Source organism: Synchiropus splendidus, chromosome 10, assembly GCF_027744825.2.
Source record: "Synchiropus splendidus isolate RoL2022-P1 chromosome 10, RoL_Sspl_1.0, whole genome shotgun sequence".
Classification (NCBI taxonomy): domain Eukaryota; kingdom Metazoa; phylum Chordata; class Actinopteri; order Syngnathiformes; family Callionymidae; genus Synchiropus; species Synchiropus splendidus.
In genome coordinates this window covers 11,309,119-11,326,893 of record NC_071343.1, presented here as the reverse complement: position 1 = coordinate 11,326,893, position 17,775 = coordinate 11,309,119, and the positions used below count along the sequence as shown (strand labels likewise).

Here is a 17,775-nt window from a genome sequence, read left to right as displayed (position 1 = left end):
ATATGGCCATGAAACTAAACTGAAAATATTAATAGTAATATTTTTCCTATGAATATGAAGTGAACAAATCATGAGGCATTTTTATAATTGGACATAGATTAATAAAATACCACACATAAAAAATGAAAATGTAAACTTTAATATAATCAAACAAGACACCATTGAATACAAAATGTAGCAAGATGCTTGGTTACAACGTTAAGCGATCAACTGTACAAAAATAACAAAAAAAACTACAATTAAACTGTGGAAATTCCGTTACAGTGTTTTTTATTTGTGTTTGCTTGCAGGCGCAAACTAACAACTAGCTAGTCAAGCTAGCTCTGCTACAGAGCTGCAGAACATGCATCATGTCCGGCTGACAGTGGAAACGCTAAACGAGCTCCTCAAAAGAAACTTCACAACAGCACTGCAGTTTTACCGTAAGTCACGTGTTTGTTCTGGGTGCGTTGTCACACCGAATAGGCGCGTGCGGGTAGGGCACTGAAGTACAGTATTGTATACCAGCCAGGAAGGACAGAAGAGGGACGCAGTCATGTAAGTCGTTTTCTCGTGTTGTCACTTTCAAAACGACTCTTCCTCGGCGTTTTTAAGCTCTACATGGGATAAGGACGGTGTCGCATTCGCTGTGAGTTGTTGCAGTTCGCACTCGCTGATGTGTAATTCTAGGTTAGTGTATATAAAACGGTGGTTCATTCTTGCTTCCAGGGTCAAATTATAACTTAAATATTGTCAATTGCTATCGTCCAGAAGTAAGTACTGCGAGAATATGGGTAAGAAGAGGATTCCAAAATGCCTCTTCCCGGTGGCCCTTAATCCACCATCGTTTTTCTCCATAAAACCAGGTCATGTAAAATAAATGCGAGTTGAAAAACATTTGAACCTTTCATAGAAAACAGAGGTTTGGTATTTCCCTCGAGCCAAATACGGGGGTTGGACAAAAATAGTGGAAACACCTTCAAGCTTTTTAGCTTACCATTATTATGCTCTGTAACTTGGATCAGACTGAGCTCAGTCTTCGTCATTGTTGCCCCCTGGTTTGAGATAAATAAGCAACGACGCTTATAAAAACAATTAGCTTCAGTTTTGTTTCTGAAGTATCATAAAACAAAGAGAAAAAAACGATAAAAGTGTAATTACACTATTACATGATATGCATGTAACATATTTGATTTATTTCATGTGTATTTAGCAATAAAAAAATCTTAATATGAATCACATATATGACCTTTTGGGCAGTTCATATAAAGGTGTGCTCCTATTTATTTTCTAATATTTATGTATGTTTTATTTTATTTGTTTGGAGAAGAGCCGCCAGAGCCAAGGCTGCCCTTTGTCACCGGTTCTGTTCATTACTTTTATGGACAGAATTTCTAGGCGCAGCCATGGGTCGGAGGGGATCCGGTTCGGGAACCACAGAATTTCATCTCTGCTATTTGTGGACAATGTTGTTCTGCTGGTCTCGTCGGACCGGAACCTTCAGCATGCACTGGGGTGGTTTGCAGCCGAGTGTGAAGCTGCCGGGATGAGAATCAGCACCTCCATGTCTGAGGCCATGGTTCTAGACCGGGATGAGGTGGTTTGCTCTCTCCTGGTCGGTGGAGAGTTCTTGCCCCAAGTGGTGGAGTTTAAGTATCTCGGGGTCTTGTTCTCGAGTGAGGGAAAAGGGGAGCATGAGATTGATAGACGGATTGTTGCAGCGGCAGCAGTGATGCGGTCGCTGTATCGGACCGTCGTGGTGAAGAGGGAGCTGAGTCACAAGACGAAGCTCTCGATTTACCCATCGACCTTCGTTCCCACCCTCACCTATGGTCACGAGCTTTGGGTAATGACCGAAAGGATGAGATCGCGGATACAAGCGGCTCGGTTTCCTGGAGCTGGAGGAGGTTTGTGCGGATTGAGAAGTTTGGGCTTCCTTGCTCCGGATGCTACCTCCGCTACCCGACTCTGGATAAGCGGCAGAAGAAGGTGAAGGTGGAGAAGAGCCGCTATTAATATGCACGTTAATTGAATACCTTTTCATTTAACATTTACATGTAACTATTAATAGCAATAGCCGTATGTATGTTTGGATGCTGTATGGACCAGAGTTGCTATTTACATTTTGTACATATTTACATTATCCAAACAAGCAACCATGCATGTTAAAACGAGCCAAACTGAAGGCCAACTAGCAACACTTCATGTTCACACCCCACATGAAGTGACATAGCTTTGAATGGTATGCTGGTGGTCAATTGGGGGTCTGGGAGAAACTACCTTGATCTCAACACGACCCAGATTTTGCTTATCATTTTCATCTTCACCCCCTTTTCTCCAGTGGCATCCAGATGGGCCGTTGGGAGGACCTTCTGAAGTTGGACCCGGACCAGCAGGTCAGGGTGAATGAACTGTATTCAGAAAGATTTCCCAGAGAGATCCGGCGATGTCTGAGTCAGTGGATTGAGTCCCAGGACTGGTGAGTTTGTCTGCATTCAGTGGTTTAAGCGTAATGCAGTTTAAGACACAAGTTCTTGTCTTTTTAAGGGATTCTGCAGCAGAGGATGCAGATAAGGCCAACACATGTTTCCAGAATCTTCTGGTGTGCTTGGATCAACAGCTGAATTATTCTGTCAGCAGGAAGAGTGTCCTGGAGGAGCCGAATTACGAGTGGTTTAAGTATTACCTGCAGGTTGGTCAGTCTCCATAGGAAGTGATTTGTTATAGTTTAATTAAATGGTCTTCTTTGGTCACGTAGAAACACTTTGGTGACCAACCGCAGAAGCTGGCAGCTCTTCTGTCTGAATGTCTGAGGGAGGAGGACAAGATCCTCGGCTCAATGGGAACAGAGGTGAGTCTCATCGATGGTCCACCATAGTGTGTCGTGAACCTCATGGATTTTCTACAGGTCATTGGAACTGGTGTAATGAATGTTGCCCAACAGTAGACTAGATCACTGCAGGTCCAGATGGTGTTCCTTGATCATTGCACGTGGCTTAGTTGTGGCTCAAGTTGGTCGTCATTGGATCATCTAGATCAGTGATTCTTAACCATAGTGCCGAGGCCCATGGTGGGGCCGCGAGCGCCCCCTAGAAGTCCGCTTAAAATCTTTTTGTTTTACACCTCTGGGCTGTGAGATACTCAGTGTCTCACTGCCCCATATGGTGTCAGCAGTGTGTCATTGAATTGACTTGACAGCTGGCAATTTGTGATAGTTGAAAAGAAAAAATGCTAAAGAAAGTGAACAGTACAAACTGTTCACCTGATGGAGCAGTTTTTAAAATTAATTAGAATATTTTATGGCGATACTTTCATTTACTTATCTTCTTCAGAGTTTATTTATGAAAAAGAATATTTTAGGATATCTAGACATTGTTTTTTATATTTATTCAGAATTTTATTCATGAAGTATACTTTTTCCAATTGTCTCAACAGTTTGCATCAGGTGTTTTTCTTTAGTAAATTTGATGAAAATGACTTGCACCCTGCTTCTGCTGCTGGTTGGACTTTTTGTTGACAGATATCTTGGGGCTGATCGCATGGTTTCATGTCATTTCACAAGGTTTTGGTTTGTTTACATGTGTTGTTATTGAACACAAATGAAATCAGTAATTCTGAAATCAGTAATGTCAGTAATGGATCAGTTCTATTCCTTGAATGGGCCCCGGATCCATTTGTTCTGGAAAAGGTGGGCCCCGAGATCAAAAAGGTTAAGAACCGAGCTAGATCAGGAACTAATCTAGATGTAGTCAGGCAGATGGCGATGGGCTTGTTCACCATAGGTGGCTTGTTATGGTGTGAAAATAGCATCAGTTTACACACAAAAAAACAACCTTTGGCTAAAAATGAATATTATAATTGAGGTAAAATATAAACAATTTTTGAATGCAATGTTTTTTCTTCTCAAAACAATGGGGTTCTCCCACCGCAGTACAATCGACAGTGCAGGGTGGGGAGAGGAAGGGACGGAGTGGAGTTTCCTTTGGATTTGCATGTCATGAATCAGAACCCAAAACTGTTTCTTGAACAGTTACACTGTGATGTCATAACCAGATCATCCATGATGAAGCAGACTAAATGGGCGCTATGGAGCAGAAAATGTCAGGATGGAAATACAAACTATATTCTGTGTTCAGTAAAGAGTTTGCCCTTCACTGGAGCACTTTCACCCTGATGTGGACAGATTCATATTGAAATGCGATCAAGCACAATAAATAAGGTATATATAACCTCCATTTAACCAAGTCCCATCTCTTGTTTCTCTCTAAATATGTTTCCGGATGTGCCGGTCCAGCACCCAGCTCAGCAATGCCACCTGTTGGACAAACATGTTGAGGACCTCAAGAAACAAATCTTGGTAACTATTAAATTGCAACTTCATTTTTGCATTTAACCACGCGCCCATAATATTTTCCTGTTGTCATGAAGGAAATGAAAAAGGAGCTCAAGTCTTTGCAGGATCTGCAGGAAAATCTCATCTATGCGCAGAGCAACTGGCAGCCTCAAGGTATAGTTAAAAAGTAAACAAACATATGTGCTTGTACTCAGCCAGCTGACCTTTTCCAGTGGACTCCCCTAATGGAATGAAAGAGACGCTCGTGAAACTGGCCGACATCATGACGCAAACTGAAGAGGTACTCTTACCGATCACTGTCTCAGATATGTGCTCATATTGAACACAGGTTTCATATTTGAAGCAAATACAGTGGTACCTCGGTTCTCGACCACAATCCGTCCCAGATCCGTTCGAGAAGCGAATTGTTCGAAATTTGAATCGATTTTTTCCATTCCAATGAATGGAAAAAGAAACAATTTTTTGTCGGAGTGAATGTAGAGTGTCTGCTGCAGGTGCGCTGTTCCTCTATGTGTGTGGCCGCTGCATGTGGGAGGGGTTGCCGAGTGAGTGACGTCTCTCCAGAAGTGAAGTGTCCAGCTCTGAATGTGCGCTTCTGTGCAGTTTGGCTGTGACAAAGTCATAAACCAAGTAACTTAGCTCTGTCCGAGACTCGCCTCATCCCTGTCCCAGCTCCAGCCCACAACAGGACATCAAACCCTGGAGTGTGTGCTCCAGCCTCGGAGGTGACCCAGCACCTCCCCTGTGACACTCTACCACGGTCCAGTGTGGAGACAGGAAAGGTTTTACACCTCAGTATGAAGAAAAAGCAGTCAGTAAATGTAGCTAACGGGACACGTCTGCATACTGAGGCTGCGTTATACACATAACAAAGCGCGTCGTGGGTCAGCTGATCGGTCTGCGCACGTTATGTTTTTCCAGCTTTTTTCGGGGGCGTTCGAGTTCTGGATTTTCGGTCGAAATCAGAAGCAAAAAAAATGCGAAATTTTTGTTCAAACTCTGATTTGTTAGAAGTCCGGGACGTTCGAAAACCGAGGTTCACTCTGTATCCTGCTCCACCGCCAGATTTTAAACGCTTGTGTTGTACTATACTGTAGAGGGTGCTGCAGCACATGGTGGGCATCTTACAGCAGAGTGAGCAAGTCGCAATGACTCTCATTACCGTGGAGCTGCCTCAGTGGAAGCAACGGCAACACATGGCCTGCGTAGGACGTCCCATAGACACCCGTCTGGATCATCTGCAGAAGTGGTAAGACACTGAGCGTCCAGCAGAAGTGATAATGAAATGAAGGGAGTAGAAAATGCAATATTTTGTTTAGTTTTAGCCATGAATGAAGCCATTGTTTTCTGGTTTTGGTCTGACGTGCTTTGTGTGACTCTGCAGGTTCACTGGTGTGGTGGAGGTGCTCATGGAATTACAGAGAGTGCTGGACAAGCTTCAAGCTCAGAAACAGGACGACACACAAGCCTCCAACCTTTCAAGAACTACAGCAGAAATACAGGGGTTCAATGTGTCATTACTCACCAAGATTTTGTCACAGTGAGTCATCTTTTTTTTGTTTTTACATCCCAAAAAACAACTCTTCTCCAATCCATGTGGTCGCATTTCAGCGCCCTGGTGGTTGAGAAGCAGCCGTCCATGTCCACACTGCCACTGAGACCTCTCATCCTGAGGACTGGGGTGCGATTCTCCATGGGCGTGAGGTGGACCTCTCTTTTTTGCCTAATTTGAAATTATGTTCTTACATTTTAGTGCCTTACTTTTTTGTTGTCTTTTAGATTTTTGGCCAATCTTCCAGAGTTCAAGTGTGCGCTCAATGTGCAGCCTGTTTTTGACAAGTAAGTAAAAAGAAACAAACAGTGATTACCACATTTCAAAGTTCATAATAACTGTTTTTTGTGAAATTCTGCGAAAAGGGACATCGAAGAGGCCATGAAAGGGAAAGGGTACGTCGACATCAGTTTTGACTGTCCTGAACAGAGTCTTCCTCATTCATTCACCCCACTCACACCTGCAGATTTCGTCACTTTGACTTCACCATGGATGGCCGTAAAGTGCTGGACATGGACGCTCTGGATGGAGGCTTGGTTGCAGTCTTCAACTCGATGGTATGAAACCGTCTTGTGGAAGATGAGACTGTGTGTGCTTGGGTCACGTTTGAACGTAAATGTGATGTGAGCATCAACAGAAGGGAAAGGTTTTTACACAGTTGTTGACTTGTTTTTCGTCCCTTAGACTATTGAAGATACCAAATCTGACAAAGGAACATCAAAGGTAAGGAATAACTCAGCTGATTAAAAAAATAATAATAAAAAAGACTTTTACTTTCATATATTGTGCCCTAAAATACCGGTAATAGGATCCCTTGAATTTTAATTCATTCTTTTAATGACCTTGTGTAGATATGCTTTTAATTCATATTTGCGCCACATAACAAGACAATGGATGATTTCCCGATAGTGTTCTGGCGCGGCAAGGAGAACCCGCTTGGGAGTCACAGAAGAACTTCACCTCATCAAATTTGTCTGCGACTTTCAGCATGGGCTGCTGAAGTTAAACTTTGAGGTGAGTTTTACATCTATTTTAACAGCAGTCACCACGGCCCAGTGGTTCTCTGTATTTAGCTACTGATACAACTGAAAGTCTTGTCTCGTGCACGTCGCTGCAGACCAGTTCTCTCCCTCTGGTGGTCGTGAAGAACACCATTCAGTGCCCAAGTGCCTGGGCCGCCATCATGTGGTGCAGCTTGCTGCCCCCTGCTGACCTCGAGGTACTGACACGCTCACACAAGGAAATTGTATTGTATTTCTGTCCTTGTTAGGACATTGTGATGTCTCTCGTTGACACTATGCTTTCCCCAGCATCTCGCCTTAAACCATATGGCTCACCGTAACCAGACTCTTAACCAAACTTTTATGAAAATGACGTAGTTATTTTGAGATGTTAACCCCCATGTTTTGGCTTTACCTTGTTAAGGCCAGCAAAATGGTCCTAGCTAAGATAAATGTCCTCACAAGGAAGTGTTTTGGTCTTCACAATAGTAGATAAACAAGTCCCACACACACACAAAGACAGGTGAACACATGTGCACGAGCAGAGTCACAGATGATGGCAGTTACTGTGACAGCAAACTGTTTTTCAGAACTTGTCAGTGTTTGCTGAACCTCCTCAAGTCCCCTGGACACAGCTGTCTGAGGTTTTAAGCTGGCAGTTTAGCAAAGTAGGCAAACGCGGTCTCGACCCGGACCAGCTCTCCATGCTGCACGTGAGAATTACAGGCAAGTGGCTGGATATTGTTTGTGCTGGTCCAAAACACTGAAAATGCTTGTTTTCAACTTCTCTATTGGTGGACTTTGCAGGTGGCAACGCTGAGATGGTGAAGTGGGGCCAGTTCAAGGTTTGTTTTCTGACTGCTTTTCATCCACCTCTGTGAAAAAACAAAGGTTTGGGTTGAGCATTTATTCCTTGTTGCAATGCTGAGGGAATCTTCCATTAGGAGCAGTCATAATGCAGATGCGTGGTTCCGAGTCATTGCTTCTGATACTGTTATGGCGCCCCTAGCGGCCATCAGCGTGAGGACTCGTTCAGGTTGAACACCAGGGTTCAAAGGTTTCTTTTTTGCCTGAAGGAGGTCCAAGGTTTACTCAGTTCGTAGTGTGTACAAGTGAAAAACTGTCATGGTTGCGAGTCCTATTTTTCTGTGTACCTTCCTGCAGGGGGCGCTAAAGGAACATTTAGGCATTTAATGTGTGCGTGTCTGTGTCCGACAGCTTGCTTGGACTTGGTTAGACGGAATCCTGGATCTTATTAAAAAGCACCTGGTGGATCTGTGGAGCGAAGGGTAACCAACGACGTCAGTGGTGTCGAGACCTGTTGTCTAAAGCCTCACCACATCCTTCCCGACAGGCTCATCATGGGCTTCGTGACCAAGGAAAAAACCTTTTCCTTGTTGACAGAGAAGCCCTCCGGGACTTTCCTTCTGCGCTTCAGTGAGAGCATCATAGAGGGCGCCATCAGCGTCAGCTACGTTGACCACCCTAACACAGGTGGGGGCGGGCCTTAGAGGGCTTGACTTGGTGACTCTTACTCATGGGGCGGTGTTGACTCACTTAGTCTATAACCCCACAGGAGTGAGTGGAGAAGTGATCCACGTGGATCCCTTCCTCAAGTCTGAACTGGAGACCCAGTCCCTCCCAAACGTCATCTACGACTACACCGTGGCAGTTCCGCTGAACCACTCCAAACACCCGCTGGTTTACCTGTACCCAGACATCCCAAAAGACGCAGTCTTCAAACGTTTCTACAAAGACTCAGGTAGCCCTGTTGCTCCCCCGTGGCTCCTCAGGAGGTTTAACCCTCACTGTTTGCAGGGGACACCATCACAGACAGCGGCTACGTGCGGAGGAGGAACGTTCCTGAGTCCCGGTAAGACTCTCCCACTTGCATTCCTACGGCAAGCGCTTTTTAAAATAGGTCACCTTTTGTGCTTCGAAGAAAGAAATGTCTTCAAACCCGAATCAAACTGAGGACTAGTTTAACACTGGCCCTGTGAAAACAACACTAGTTCTAGTCAATGAAAGTTTCACTTAAGCCTCTCTTTACACCAGAGGTGGGCAGTTCAGTTTCCTGAAGGGCCACATTTGAAACTGAGGGGCAAAGACAGAAAGACAGCGATGACTACAAAGCATGATGGAAAAAGATCCCAAATATATACTTAAGTAACAAGGACAAAATGAACGTGAGAAGATGAAATGTAATGTAAGTGTAAACATGCTGTGAAACCTATTGAAATATTTCATTTTATATGCACTTAATTTGAATATAAATCAACTACGTTCAAGATAAAAAATATTTTCAGTATTACTTCAATGTATTTTGTGGAACAAGAAAAATGCAAAAATGGCCATTTTAGTCGTAAAACAAGAACATGCAATATTTTCTGCTGAAGTGGTGGTGGTGACTAAAAGAGAAAGAAGTAAAAAGGCAGAAAAATTAGGACGTGTTAGTTATAGTTTTAGTCTAACGTCAAACGGGCCACAAAAATACAGGCATTGGGCCGCATATGGCACCCGGGCCGCACTTTACCCAGGATTACTTTATACACATGCACATGCCAGTAACATGCCGTTGTTTTTAACGTTAAAGCTACGTGACCAGAGGAGGAACTTTCTAAAACAGAGACTGTGATTTTTTGGCAGCATATCGTCCCCTCTTTCTCTACGATACGTTCTGTTTTGTTCGCCTCATGGTTGTAAACTAAGTTTGTCCAGATGTCGCTGCGCCTCCCTGCCATGACTGCTCTCTTTAACCAAACAGCATCAAAGGTTTGCCAGAAATGGGCATTGAGCAAGTGATGTTTCCTGCATCGGTGCAGTACTTCAAAATAAGAGCAATGCTAATTATTTTAGTCACTGAAAATGAGGACAAACATCAGCATTGTTTTTATCAACTACATTTCATCTCGTTTTTCTAGTCAACAATATATTGCTTTGTATATTTTATTTTAGTTTTTTTATATAGTTTATTATAGAGTATTTTTCACGTCACCACCGTTTACGTTGAGTCTCGTCCCTTTTTTGCTACCTAATTCAGACGATATTTTTTTGTTGACAAAAACACTATCAACAACAACAGGATAGGTCTCAACACAAGGAAAACAGAACCCCTGCAGCCAGTAAAATACCCAGTACTCCTTGTGAAGTGTAATGCAACCCCAACTCAAATATTTCTTTGGTATCCTCGGTGATAAAAGGTAGAAGGTATAGATTTATATATTAAATATGAATATCCAGTGTTATCATGAAGTTCCTGAAGAGCAGAACGTCACAGCAGTGTAATAAAAAGAAACATTACTTTGTAGGTTTCTTTCCTTTTGTTTTAAGGAGAAACCAAAGTCGCTTTTTGACTTTTTTGGTCGCCAAACTGAGGGAGTCATACGGATCTCCGCTGCGACATCATGTCCTTTTCGGAGGAGCAAATCCTTCTCCGGATACTTTGCTTACTATTTGTTTTGTTGACATTCATATCTGCCCATTTGGAAAAACTAAAGCATGAACGTGTTTCTTTCTTTTCCCGGCGCAGACGCTCACCGCCTCTACCCCAATTGCAGCCAGATGATTGGGCCATGGAGACAGATTTGGTGAGTTCATGTGTTTCGTCTCCCCTTGTGGAAGATGGTGACTCAAAAGCCGAAGTAAAAGTCAGTTCACTTAAGTGTGACTTCAAGTAACGCAGGGTTAGTTCCTTTAAAACGCTAAGTAAGGTTACCTGACTTGTTAAAGACAGATGTAAGTGCTCGGGTGACACGTGGTAACGTTCATCTTCATCCTCTTCAGGACTTCAAGGAGATTTGGCCGGAGGTGGGGTCCTTTCTGACACAAATGCCCTTCAGTGAAAACCTGCCTCCCATCACCGCACAGGACTTGAACAGTTTCACTGCTGTGTAAGACGCTTCACAACAATGACATTGGACTCCAATGGCAGTGCTGAATCAACAAATTGTAATCATGAGGGCGAACAAACAGTTTTACCTTGTAACGCTAACGTAATGAAATACTAGCTTGTAACGCTATGTTGTTTGACTCATCTCTGAGAAGACGTCTGTCCTTGTCTGCTGCAAACCATGTGTTCTCATTTCCACTTAACTCTTCAGACACTGTCGATTTGAGCTGCATTGTTGTCCATCACTGCTGTGTGATAAAGTTTCACGCAACATCAACGGCCTCAAAACGCTTCTGGACAATTGTGTCGTCGTGTGGTTGAGCTTTCTGGTCACGTCAGACCAAAATCTGCTGATGAGTTAAATGTGTTTTTACAAGGCATTTTCAATGTTACTGAGTGATCAAATCAAATGACAGGAACCATTTAAACACTCGAATTTTATTTTGATCTACAATTCAAGATACTGTATTTGTGCAATAGAGTGTAAACACCTGGAATCGACGTCAACCATCCAAGTTTGCAATAAAGATTTCTAAAAGCAGGAAAACCATTAGTCTGCTCTTTCTTTAGTTAGAAACTCTGAAGGAAACTCTCTTTAGTATTCTCCTTTAAAGCCGCACAGAAAAGCGTTTTCAACGTGACTCAGCCCCTAAAACTCGGGCATCACAGGAAAATAGACACGTGGAAACTTCTGTTGACTGTACTCTTCCTTTTACACACATTTTTTATGATGCGCAAAATACATTTTAAAAGTGCACACTGAATCAGCTCACTTTCAAGAACACACACATTTCCTCCCCTCATTAGATGTATAGAAATTATTTCACCATTTAAACGCCATCTACTGCCATGACTGGAGCTTCCAAGGACGTTTTTATCGAACACTGACAATGTAACTGAGAATTCTCCTCGACACACAAAAACGATCTAGCACAAACCATTACAGCAAAACTGCCTGGACGGTTACAATACAATTGAAAGTGGAATAAAGCGATGCAGGCATGTGGTGATAAAAAGCTCAGTCGCTGACCCCCGGCCACAACCCAAAATAAAGAGTGTTAACACATGAAAATGAGGGACACAATTTGAAAAATGGACTGAAAACCAATCATTTGGGATCCGATTTGAAATGATACAATTAAGTAAAGGAAAAGTAAAGAATATGGAGTCAAGTTTGACCTAAAACATTTCAACAAATCATGACAATGTTGTGCACCAGCCAAAGGTTAACTGGATTTTGGATTGCGCATTGCAATGCATTTAACAACATGACTGTAATATTTACATTTGACTAACTTTAAGTCTTGACTTGAGCTCATGACTGGATGAACACAGCTGGTCATGCGTTCACACACGCATTCGAATCAGAACCCGGCGTTGCCATGGTTACAGCAGGCTGTCCAGACTGGTCTTGGCGCTCTCCTTCTCGCTGGCGCCATCGTGCGGGCTGTACTTATCCTGGAACTCCTGCAGGATGGTGACCACGTCATGGTGCCCGAAGTGAACTGCTTCGTCTTTGGGCGTGTTCCCCCAGCTGCACCGCCAAAGTTAAAGCGTCAGCCGAGCAAATTTCACAATCAAAGCAGCTTCATGGCTCACCGGTCCGTGGGGGCGGGGTTGACCTTGCAGGCCTCCAGCAGGAAGCGCACCACTTCCATATGTCCTGTCGCACACAACAACCATGTGAACTGATTCTCAGAAGTATCAGTACGTGTGATGGATACCTTCAGCTGCAGCCACATGGAGCGCCGTTCGGGAGTCGTAGTCCCGCTGCTCCATGTCCATGGAGGACAGCGCAAACCTGCGCACCCACAGACCACAGTTCAGAATCCTGATCCTCAACTGCATCACTGCATTCCTCACATCTCAGTGTTCATGTCTTTATCGTGTAGCAGCGGTGCCAAATCTGGGGCTATCAAGTTTGTTTGAAGCATTAGTTGCACCTTACGTCTTAAATCTACACATAGTGCAATACGCACAATCAGCAGTCGGTGGCAGTCGCGTGAAGGTGCTCCAGCAACAATGGCTGAATGGAAACATTTTATCACCACAGACGCTACCTCAGTCGTTCAATAGTACATTTCATGAAGGCCAGATTTCCAGCTTGACCTTGTCTTTATCCGTACACCGGAAGTAATAGAACTTAATGGGGAAATCTTAAATGCTGGCGAAACCAAACAAACCAACAGAACATGTAAGATAAAATCAATTATCCTGTTTAAAGATAAACCCAGAGCGTTTATGACGGTTCAGATGTTAAGTCTAACAAGAATTTAACGGCAGAAATGTCACGTTTCCAGTTTCCTAAACCAGTCGCACTGCAGTTCCATCATGCATCAAGGTGAAGACGCACTCACCTCCTCAGAGCAGAGACGTCTCCGGTGTAGGCGGCGAACAGCAGGTTGATGACGGACTTGACCTGGAAACACAGAGAAAACAGAGATGCAGTAGAAGCGACACAAAACTCAAGACAGACTCGACCACAGCAGAGGATTAGTTTGGAAAAAGAACACACAATGAGGGTTGGAAAACACAACTACCACAGCTACACTAGCAACAACACACGACTAGACAGCCACAAACACTCCTGCAGCAACACTTACCAGGACACAGCAAAGACTTGTCTTTCCTAAAAGCAAAAAAAAAAAAAAAAAAAACTACAAAAAAGACGCAACTAAAAACTGCACTGGGAGTCATTCAAAATAAACGCACATCTTGGACTGTGCAGCACAACAAACCTGACAAACCTTTGCTTCCTCTTCAGAATTCATTTGGCAAAGTATTTTCTTTTCTTCTCAGCATGCAAAATTAAAATCCAATTTACAAATATAAAAATAGAAATTTAGTGTCCAGGACAGCAGCTCCTGTTGGAACCTAGAGGCTGCATTTGTGTGCCACAGATTTCTTGACCAATTTCAACGGGGCATTTCTGTTTCATTTCTGAAATGAAACAGAATTAAGAATTGACAGTTAGATGGGAATTGTTGTGTGCATGACTTCAACTTGACAGGTTCACACACGCATCATAAACCTTGGTGAAGCCCACATTTGGAACTCCACATCTCAAACCAACAACCTCTGCAGCACGTGCTTCAAGAGCCGTCTCTTTTAAAGGAACAAAGCAAGGCCAGTGTCACAAATGACCATAAGAAGAATGGGAGACATTTTAATGTCTATCATAATGATGACATTTTAATGTGGATATCATTGTCTGTTCTAGGTGTGCGAGACATATACGTTTATATAGCACAGTGAGGTATAAAATGATGTGTTTAAGGACGACTTCATTACCTAAATTGATAGATCAAAGCCCCCCTCCTTCACACAAATGATGATCATCAGACAAGTTTAGAGAAACACTTGCAGGGCTTTATTCAGGTTTAGACATCGACACTCGCATATACACACACCAACTCATGAAGATGTTGAATAAAAAAAAAGTGGATTAAAACAATTTGGTGACAGAACAAGTCATGAATGTATCGCAAACATCATTGATTAAAAAAAAAAGAAAATGATTTTTAAAAAATCTAAAAAGTGGACCACAGAACCGTTGAGTTTTGGATGTTTGAGGTATTTTTGCTCCTTCTTAACTGACTCTTCAGAATATAATTGAAGGTGAACTGAATCACTTGACGTCTCCAACTAATATATACAAGCAGATTTCACCCTCCAGACGGGCATTTACAGGCGTGATATGAAGAGTATGAAGCATCACATTTACTTTATATCAGGTATAATCGATTGAGGATCCTATTGGTGCATCACCCGTCCTCCATCGCTGCAGACTAAATGGATCAGAGTCTCAGACTCATTTCGACACATTCACATTGAATGAACGTTAGCCAGTCACCTCAGCATCATACTTCTGATTTTAATGTTAAAATAGTAAACAGAACATAACAGAATATATTTCTCATTTATGAAGCTGTATTTTCGTATTAGGAGGAAACCAGGGTGCCACTATTTCTTGCAATAGTGAAAACACTAACCAGTAAAATCCTACTTTCTTTTCAAACCTAAAACCCAACGGCTCTGTGGTGCGATTTCGGATTCATGTATGAAAACATTGGAATTTCACGGAGACATTCGAACGCCACACCAACAACATGCAAGACAGGAACTGATATTTGATGTCACACATGATGTTCCCCATTCATCATCGATCAAACCACCGCTACAGATCCCAAATAGTCAATACATCTGATCACCAACGCTGATCGGTAGCAGTGAAAGCCCTGTCCAGGGTGAGTTAGTTGGAAGCCAGTTTAGCAGCAGAGGAAACAGAAACGACCAGTGTTTCTTTGGTTTATGACAGACATGAATGTAGAAGTGAAAAACTGGGGACACGACTCAACTGTGAGGCCAAATGTGGAGGGGACACCCTCCACAACTCGACCTTGTGTCTTTCCAGAGTGTCCACCACCTTTCCCTAGTCAGCTCTTGCAACTTCCACGAAGACAAACACAGTTTGTGCATTCTGGTTTCTAACGTTACGACTACTAGCCGCTAGCATTGAGGAACGCGACATGCTAGCTGACTGTAAATCCTCTCCCGTGGGACAAATGCTTGTAAATCCACGTAACAGCAGCGCGCCGGTAACAAATACAAACAAATACTGAGGGTTTTCTGAGGCAGACAGCGAGAAATCATCTAAAAACAAATTGTCCTGTGCAAATTATTTCGCTCACACATCCAGAGAAAACATGTCAAGGGCGACCACGACCTAAAAGTTGAGAGAAAATTTGGGTCACAAAAAACCTGAATGGCTAGTAAAATGGCCCCAGAGGTCCCTGACACACAATTGGTTTTTAGGTTTTTAATAGTTCAGGTCACATTTATACAGCGACTGAGCGACTTCTAAGGCATCAGCTGATTTTTTTTGTGCATTTGTGTGCAAGTAGTTTTCAGGAGGACAAACCACTAGACTTCTGCAAAGCTTCATAGACCTGAGAGGAACCACTTCGACTCAACAAAGTGTCCCTTTCTACCAAGAACTCTCCACTGAGAAACCTTTACAATATTGGATTTACTGCCATCGAGTGTTGAAGTAAAGGTTCCGTCTGTTCAAACAACGACCTTCATAGTGTTGGCGATGAGTCAGATCTAAACTTCCCGGTGAGGGGGGTACAGTGTGGCGGGCTCAAAACACCCCGACCATATGAGAACAGTAGCAGCACTAGCATGTAGGCTACGATGCCAATGTCATGATCAACATCTTCCCATCATTTTAACTTTAACATGCCAATAGACAGCGGAAGCTCAATGAATTCACTCGAAAGGAGAGGATTCTAAATGACGAATGTTGTTACCTGCCAGCGTCTTTCAAACAATGCGAACACAAAGAAACATCAGCTCTAATCCAAGTTTCTATTGACAGAGCTCAATGGAAGAGAATCTCTTCCAGCATTTGGAAACAAAGCTGCTAAATGACTAACAAACTCAGCACTAACTCACTTAGCTGTGAGTTCACTCACAAAGATGAAGAAAGGAAAACGGTTGACTCACTCTTCAGGCGTAAACAAGACTCCGATACTTCTCTCTCTCGAAGCAAACACGAACTAATACTGTCATGTGTGCGCGAGGTGCGAGTGAAATCGGGCATGTGAAGAAGGATCACCTTGGAAATACTGATTTTAAGGTGGAGGAAAGGAATTGTTCCCAACTATGGAATGTCACTTCCCAGCGCAACAGATCTTCACTGCAACGCTGGTGATCAAAGTCACAGCAGGAAGTACGAGCAACAGACCTGGAGTCTGTTGTACAGATGCAGCAAATATACAAGTGTGTGGTGAGCAGCATGGAAGTCGCGCAACAGTGCCACATAATGACTGGATGACTTTATCAACTTTCCTTTTAAGTGAATTCACTTTGCTTCCAAATGTCACATCTACAACTGGCTCAATTTCAGCAACAGTAATTTCCCAATCCAACTAGTAGGAAGAGCGTTTCAGCAAGTCGCTTCGGAATCATGTCAATAAACAAGCTGCAGTCTACCTCCATCACAGATTATCAACAGATCCCAGTAGCCTCCTCCTCCAGGTGCAATAAATAATCCCTTAAATAATTTACATAAATATTGCGGTACAGAGCGGTCGAGCTGGAAGTGTGTAGCGGCATGGTTTGTATAAGCGAGTCACTCGCTGACTTTGTCCATCCTATAGACTACAGTGGTGGAGCTGTCCTGGTGCGACTCAGTTGGAGAGACTTTTTTCCACAGAGGGGCTTTCAGGGCTAGCTCTTGTTGGAGACTCTCGTAATCCATGGGTCCGAAGCCGTGTTGCTGTTTCAATCGACACGAATGACAGATTAGACTTCTGTGTGTAAGCCAGGGAGTGTGAGAGAGCACTGGTGTGTGTCTGTGTGGGCTTGTTTGTCCTACTTTGTGGGGACCGATTCTTGACAAAACATTATCCTTGTGAGGACTGTATGCCTTTGTGGGGACATTTGGCTGAGCCCCACGCGGTTAAGCCTCAATTTGAGGATGAAGACTTCAAAATAACTGTCTTTATAAGTAAGTTTACGTTTGGTTCATGTCATGGTTAAGGTTAGCCATTCATTCGGCTGGTTAGGTTTGGGGTGAGAGGCTGGGGAAAGGGTTATGGCAATGAGAAACCTCACAATGTCCCCACAAGGACAGAAATGCAAATCTGTGTGTGTGCACGTCAGGCATCTACTTGAGGTTTTAGCAAATGTCCGTAAATTGTATAGAAACAAGGATGTTTTCAATCCTGACTCTCCGTAACAGATCAGGATTTGTAGTTTGACGTTCAATGACTACACAACTCATGATTAAATACTGCAATATCACTTAAAAACAGGCTGTTCCCTGAAGCGGCACAAGATATGGAAGTGCTGGGTCACTCATTTATATTGAAATGGAGCTGTTGTTTATTCCAAGAGGCTCAGTTAGGGACAAAAATAATAAAAATTTAAATGTAATAAATTTTATTTACATTTTTAAATTTAAATTAAAAAAAAAAAATTTGAACATTGTGTT

The 17,775-nt window shown here is 43.0% G+C and overlaps 2 protein-coding genes across 6 annotated transcripts in view; one reads left to right on the top strand and one right to left on the bottom strand.

Annotated features, from left to right (window-relative positions):
• The first annotated feature begins 375 nt into the window (after nt 1-375).
• LOC128765618 (signal transducer and activator of transcription 1-alpha/beta-like) lies at nt 376-11,315 on the top strand. Of its 3 annotated transcripts, none has more exons than XM_053876460.1 (24): nt 376-422; nt 2,321-2,458; nt 2,527-2,671; nt 2,738-2,830; nt 4,274-4,336; nt 4,408-4,486; nt 4,546-4,613; nt 5,431-5,582; nt 5,718-5,873; nt 5,945-6,037; nt 6,113-6,172; nt 6,251-6,280; nt 6,352-6,442; nt 6,570-6,608; nt 6,795-6,899; nt 7,003-7,104; nt 7,477-7,612; nt 7,694-7,731; nt 8,105-8,175; nt 8,241-8,380; nt 8,463-8,648; nt 8,705-8,759; nt 10,416-10,473; nt 10,670-11,315. In XM_053876460.1, exons 2-24 carry the CDS (start codon nt 2,331-2,333, stop codon nt 10,778-10,780), a joined length of 2,199 nt encoding a protein of 732 aa, XP_053732435.1. In that variant the 5' UTR covers nt 376-422; nt 2,321-2,330; the 3' UTR covers nt 10,781-11,315. The 3 variants fall into 3 exon arrangements, with proteins under 3 accessions (XP_053732435.1, XP_053732433.1, XP_053732434.1); XM_053876458.1 differs by having other exon boundaries at nt 402-537; XM_053876459.1 differs by lacking the exon at nt 376-422 and adding an exon at nt 526-628.
• glsb (glutaminase b) overlaps nt 11,194-17,775 on the bottom strand; it is a 23,724-nt gene continuing 17,142 nt past the window's right edge. For 2 of the 3 annotated variants that reach the window (XM_053876463.1, XM_053876462.1), the window contains exon 15: nt 13,201-17,058. In XM_053876463.1, coding sequence (XP_053732438.1) covers nt 17,010-17,058 — 49 coding nt within the window. In that variant the 3' untranslated portion in view covers nt 13,201-17,009. The other variant, XM_053876461.1, reaches the window with a different exon arrangement.